The 7037-nt window shown below is 39.8% G+C and overlaps 1 protein-coding gene across 2 annotated transcripts in view; it reads right to left on the bottom strand.

Moving 5' to 3' along the window:
• The window catches only part of LRRC20 (leucine rich repeat containing 20), a 69908-nt gene extending 64872 nt beyond the window's left edge, over positions 1-5036 (bottom strand). Inside the window, exon 1 of one of the 2 annotated variants that reach the window (XM_063307507.1) lies at positions 4821-5036. In XM_063307507.1, the coding sequence (XP_063163577.1) occupies positions 4821-5034 (214 nt within the window). In that variant the 5' untranslated portion in view covers positions 5035-5036. Of the gene's footprint in view, positions 1-4794 lie in introns of both variants that reach the window. The other variant, XM_063307508.1, reaches the window with a different exon arrangement.
• Positions 5037-7037: the final 2001 nt, after the last annotated feature.

Raw genomic sequence — 7037 nt, forward strand, 5'->3', positions numbered from 1 at the left:
CAGCGCCTTTGAAAGACGCCAACACTAAATTCGCATACTTCCTTTTCTAATCACGTTCAGCAATTGCTTGTTAACTGCTTTTCAACAATTAGAAACCTTTGTATCAACATGTTTGACAGCACCACGTGAGTTTCCTTCAATCCTTAGTGAAAGAAAGTTTTAACTAGAAGTTTAAGAACTTTTTTTTAAAAAATGGGGAATAAACAGCAAGAGCGATCAGAACTTTTAAAAAGTTACAAATGGACTAAAGGTCCAGATAAATTTGAAATAAGATTTTGGAATTAATATAAAGAATCCTTCCCATGGGAAAATGCTTTTGTTTTGATTTGTTAAAAACAAATGTAAGATTTAAAAAATTGGACATGAGGGGGAACTAAAGATTACAATTAAAGGAGAACACATAAACTCAACTTACATTTACAGAATGAAGCAAAATATTCTAATACTGGAAATACTGAAGGTCACTTTTGAAACATGGAGTCAGAAATTAATATTAACAATATCAACAGTGATATCTGCCTCTATGGATAGACTGTGTCTAAAAGACTTCCTGTGTTATGTATGGAAGAGGAACAAGTTTTACCTGACAAGACAGAGACAGAGTTGAAAGTGGATTTACAAATGACAGGCTACAAGAACAACATGGAAAAAGATGTTACACTGAACACACAAAAGAAACCAGGTGACGTTTTAATAATTTAAAAGGAAATACAAACAATAAACCAAGAGAGTGACCTGGATAATTTTCCTATACTGGATTTACAAAAGAGGCCTGTTAAAGTTTTGAAGAATCTCATGAGACAGAGAAAAAATGAAATCAAGTTCTACAACATTATTTGAATGGACTAAAGATTGTTGAGAAGTAAAAGGAAAGAATATAAAGTTGGTTTATTTGATCAGGATTAAAATATATATGTTGTTATTTCTGGTAACCCTTAATGGACTTTTGCTGACACCAGAACTGAAATGATGCTGCTTTATGGATTTGTTTATACAGTAGATAAGAGTTGGGATATCCTAAATTCTGAAAAAGCCTAGGGAAAAAGAGATCATTGGTTGTATTTTAAGAGGAGGTGATAAGTTACAAGGTGATAAAATTCTTTCTGCTTGTTGTGGTGAAGGTGGGAAGTCACTTCTTTATATATTTCTTTTCCTTTTCTTTACTATATTCTTACTTTTTTCTTTTTTCTTTCTCTATTTCTCTTCCTTTTTTCATTTTCTGCACCTTCTACTTCCTATTTATTTTTTTTAGTTTGTATTAGTTTTTACTGATGTAATTATAATCTTTAATAAAATTACTGTTTAAAAGGAAGAAGCATTCATCCAGATTTTCAAGGCCTGGACACAGTAGCCTAATCTTTAATGTCTTTCATTTTGTCCCCTAACTCTAATGGGGTTGTTTATGTGTATTTTAAAATATTCTGGCTTACTCAGGAGCAACTGATGTTTTGGTGCATATTACTCAATTGCTCCAATTTGGCTTCTGCACTAAATGGAAGCAAACGACATTAGGCAGCTCTAGTCATGGTAATAAGTGATTCAGCATTTCTGGCTGTTGTTTTTTTAATGAGAAATAATCAGAAACCACGGCCTCCTTTTGCAGGCAAATAAGGCCAATGAATTATCTTCATGTACTTGTGCTTCTCCAGTTCCACAGAACAGAAGCTACTATCTGAGTCATTTCCAAAGGCACTGGCAGATTCTTCTAAGATGGAAGCCAAAAATCTGCAGAGCTCAAATCAGTCCTCTTCATTGAATAATGCTGAGAGTACAAAGGCCCATCAACAGCTGCCAATTGCAATTACATGGGAAACATGCACGACTGCATTGCAATATATTGCTGCCTATTCAAAGCCATCAAGCCTGAATTCTCCCAGACACATCACTGATTTAAGCAAGGGTTTCTGCTTTCATCCCATTTTTAGTTGTAAATGTTTTTCTTTTTGCTATAGAACTTCACTCCATGGTGATGTGAAATTCATTGGAACAAGCTTTGTGTATATACCCACCCACAAAATTAGCAGCATAAGCACTTACCCAGGTCATCAGCTAAATGGTTGTGTGTCTGAAACTGAGAACGCACAAATTTGTGCAGAGTATATTATACCCCCTTTCAAGATGCATTTTGGGCAATTCTGATGATACAGGAAAAAGATACTGATAAATTATAATTATTTTATTGTATTAAATTTGGAGGTCACCTCAATCCTTTAACAAAAAAAATTGAAGTTACATTAGCTTTTTTGTAATTGTCCAAACAAATCCAATCATCTAGCATGCACAGCTGGAAAAGATGCAGTAGAGATCAACACAAACGATCAAAGGATAGGAGAAAACTCTTAAGGAAAGATTACAATATCTGGGGGTTCTTAGTGGAAAAAAGGGAGAGAGATGTAAGATGTGTAAAATGCATTAATGGTTTGGAGAGAAAGTAAACAGGATACAGTGTTTCTCATAATACAAGTCATACTGTAGTGCAGATTAAAAACTAAGTCCTAGGGTTTATGGGCAGATTAAAAATAAACAAATTCCCCTAGCTACAATAGTATCCAGCAGAGACTTCTTAGCATAGATATGTAATTACTGTACTGATCTTCTAACTAAACTGTGTAGCCTCTTTCTAATATTACCATCTGTTTTCAACAATTACAAAAAGGCCAATGTAACTTCAATTTTTTTTGTGAAAGGATTGAGGCAGGGCCCAGGAAATTACAGAACAATTTAACACTTAACCTGAATATATTGGTGAAAAGGAATAATAAAGGGTTTTCCTGAAAAAGAATCAATATTCAAGGATCAGCTACTGTTTTAGGCTGTCTTCGAAAGTACTGTAGCCAGAAGAGTTAATTGCAGAAGTGATCCTACAGACATTATGAACTTCGGTTTTCAAATCCCCTTTGACAAAGTTCATCCCCAAAGGTGCCTAAGAAAATTTACTGCCCATGGGATTAGGAGCTAGGTCCTGTCATGCTCTGCAAAATGTGTGAAAAATTCAGGAAGCGATCAATGAGAATAAATGCACCAGTTTTGTACAGAGGTCCCATAAAGATTTGTATTTTGGACCAGTATTATTTAACTAGTTTGTAAATGGCTGGGAATTAGAGGTGACAAAAGTGGACAAAAGGTAAATTCATACGGTAGACATAGGTGGGTACCATGGCCAAGCTGCCCAGGTGACCACTTGATGGCACAAAGCAGTTAAAGTTTTCTGTATCTTTTTGCTGCCTTCTGGTGGTTGGAAAGAGCAACTTTACATCTAGGGTTGGAAAAAGTGACTAGTCCTAATAGCCTTACACTCTTTGAATCACGTGTCTTCAAGGAAGCATATAATATAGCTATAATTGTGTTCCCCAAATATATCTGGACAGCCACAACGGGTGAGTTTAATATGCCATAAGTAGACATCTTCCAGCTTCAATAGCTGAGTCTGCTGGGAGGAACATAGCTACATCTGAGACATCACAGGTGGTTTATCCTATGCTAGAGTAGAATAGGTCGGGGTTTCTCAATCAGGGTCCCGTGGAACCCTGCGAGAAGTCATTAGCAGTTCCCTGGGAGATCACAATTTATTTAAAAAAAAATATTTCAAATTTGGGCAACTTCACTTTAAAGAGGTAAGTTTCATTCTTTATTTTTAGTTTAAGAACACTGTAAATGTATATATACAGGCCTACCTATGAAACAAATATAGTAATTTTGTAACTTGTGGCCTATATTTGAGCCTGGATGTTCAGGGGTTCCCCAAGGCCTATATTTATATTTATATATTTATATTTATTTATTTCAAGGGTTCCTCCAGGGTCAAAAGGTTGAGAAAGGCTGGTCTAGGGTTTAGGACAGAGCTTCCCAAACTTCTTCCTTCATTACCCAAAACCACTTATCAGAAAGTCCTTTTTACCCAATGTAGGGAAAACACTTTAAGTCAATCTAAATGTCCCTGTTGCGGTTGGGTGATGGGTTCGTGTGGTGCTACCCAAAGAAAAATCATTTTTACCCAATTTTGGGTAATTTATCCAGGTTTGGGAAGCACTGGTTTAGAATGCAGTTAATAAACTATATTTTATGGCATACTGTATTATACAATCCAGGCCAAATGTGATTATTCAGCAAATTAAATCCAGTGGAATACTAGAATCTTAGCACAACCTGTGTTTGCAGGGTAAGCTGAAAGAAACTGAGCCAATCGACTTTTCGCCTAGTGTCGAATCCAGATTTTGCTATTTGTTTGTGGTTCAGTGTGTTGTGAGAGGACAAAAATGGATTGGGTAAAATACAGCTAAGTTAACCACAATAATTATTGTGGTTAAAAGAATAAATAAATACAATATAAATAATATAAATAATGTATTTATAATATTTATAAATATAAATATAAATTATATTCATAATATAAATCCACTTTTGGGGGAGATGGGCGGCAATAAAATTTGAATAATAAATAAATATAACATGCGCGACGCAGCCAGCCTGTGCGGGAGACAAGGCCTCGGCAGGTAACCAACTCAACTACCCACCGCTCAAAGGACCACAGTAACTCTTTTGCACATGCTGGGACACACAGAGCTTCTCACCGCTATCGGAAGTTCGAGTTGTGCGCCAAGCTCTCTCCCCCTATCCCCAGGAGCGCAGATACATCGCGCCCTCCGGTACGACTTTCCCAGTTGCAACCAGCGGCTGCTTGGGGGTTTTTTCCGGGGGGAGGAGCGGCCTCCATGCTCTGCGCCTCCCGCCCACCTCCCCAGACAAGGATCTCTGAAGTGCAATTACAGGCCGCAGGTTTTTGCTTTTTCCCACCTGCACAGCTGATCTTTCACGCTTACCGCAAGTGCACAGCGAGGGTTTCTTCCGCACTTGGCGGCTGCCGCGTTGCACGCCTGCGAGACCTGCGCTCTTCGCTCGCCCCCCCCAGCCATGGAGAAGGACAGCAGCAGCTGGGCCTCCGCTTAAATTCACTGGCCAGGCCGAGGGGGTGGGGAGTGGAAAGCTCTCCCGACGAGCCGGACGGAGAACGGCCCCAGAGCGAGGACCAATCATCGGCGCAGAAGCCCCGGCGAGGGAAGGAAGCGAAGCCAAGCCGGCCAGGGCTGTGACAAAGAGGGAACGAGCGCCCTCGCTCGTGGGTGACAGTTGACCTCTGCGCGGCTAAGCGAGGGGAGAACAGGCAAAGCCCATCTCCAGCCCCCAGATGGGAGACTCGCTTTGCTAACTACTGCCTTGACAGATCATCAGCGACCTGCTTAGCATTTAGATGGGGGACCACGAGGACATCCACGGCGGGGGGGGGGGGGACATCTTTGAAAAAAACAATCGTAACCCGCCTCCGTTGTCTCTGCCAAGACACGGGGGTGCCTGAGAAGTGACCAGGAACTGAGCTCGACTTTTCCGTTTTCAGTGTAGTTACAACAAACGCAAACACTCTCTGAAAGTAAATTAATTAATTTAGGCACCCAGGCAGCCATTTTCATATCTAGGAGGTGTTAAAGGGAAAGAAGGTGCAGAGCACTCCAGGCCACTATGTGCTTATTTCCCTTTTCCAGGGGGCAGCCAATAGTCTCTAAATACAGAGCATGCTCAGTTGGGGGGGGGTATTTACTTCCCCCCACCAAGCCAAGTTCCTAAACCAGTGTTTCTCAACTGTGGCAATTTTAAGATGTGTGGACTTCAACTCCCAGAATTCCCCAGACTGGGAAATTTTGGGGGTTGAAGTCCACACATCTTAAAGTTGCCAAGGCTGAGAAACACTGTCCTAAACCACACTACTCATTCCCTCTTAGTTAATAGCTCCATTTCTGGGTTAACTATTAGCTGTTGCAGTGATGATTCTTGCAAAGGCGCATCTCTGTAACCAATATCAGAAAAATTAGCTATGCAGCTCAGACTGTGCTATGTTTCTACCTCGAACAGGCATCAGCCTCCTCTCTAGTTGTGCTAAAAGACTTGCTCCTTCTGCTGACTATTATCAAAGGGGAAGGACTCTTCCATCCATTCTGCTGGGAAAACAGCTTCATTGGGTTCCTTTCCTTTTTTGATTTATCTCTTTCTAGTCCAGGAAATGTTCCTCTGTTCAAGTCTCCAAGTTTTCACTGATGCTGTTCTCTGTAGCACAAGTTTCCTCTGAAAAGTCTCCCTATAGAAGATTCACATGTTCCTAGTCTGATTCATACAATCCTTCTCCTCTGTACTGGAAGAATGTGTAAGAGGGGTTCTGGAAGCCACCATGAAAATCCTTACAGTAGAATTGTCTGTATACCACCATTCACATTTGGCCAGGATGAGAGAGGCTGTTGCCTATATTCACGCACAACAGCAGACAACTAAAGGATTCTGTAGTTAATCTTCTATTCTGTGCTCCTCACTTCTATATAATAGATTTCATGTGTTCTGTTGTAAGAGCGATGAGTTGAGTAGTGTAAAACCCACAAATATATTTGGCATTTTGTACTTCCTTCTTTCATCTATCTGTAGCCACGTTTAAAGCTGTTGTTTTAAGGAAGACTGTGAATTTAGAGCCACGTGTGATTTATGATGAGCAAAATGAAGTTAGTAAAGATGGTTCTCAGAAATTAACATGGGAAGCTGCCTTATGCCAAAACTTATCTGTTTCTAGCTTAGGAGTTCTTCTGTGCTGGACTGAGGGAGCGTTTTTGGCTCACTACGGACCTTATCTGTGTACAATATTTTTTCCACACACCCTCTGCCCAGAAGCTTAACTATGCAATCCTCAGTTATGCTTGACTGCTGACTAGAAATTTCTTAATACCTATCATCATCAGTTTTGTATTCATTTTCATCATGACGCACATGAAGTATCAAGTTACTGGCATTTTACTGAGTTGAAAAATATTTTTTCTTCCTTGGAGAAAAGCATTACAGATGTTCATACCTAACCAGATGCTCATGACTAAGAATACTGTAATACAGTATATATTATATATTGTTATGGAATAAAAGTATGCTACGTACGCCATAATAGTATAGAACAGGGGTCCCCAGCCACAGACCGGTACTGGTCCGTGGCCTGCTAGGAACTGGGCCGC

The sequence above is a fragment of the Candoia aspera genome, chromosome 6 (genome assembly GCF_035149785.1).
Source record: "Candoia aspera isolate rCanAsp1 chromosome 6, rCanAsp1.hap2, whole genome shotgun sequence".
NCBI lineage: Eukaryota > Metazoa > Chordata > Lepidosauria > Squamata > Boidae > Candoia > Candoia aspera.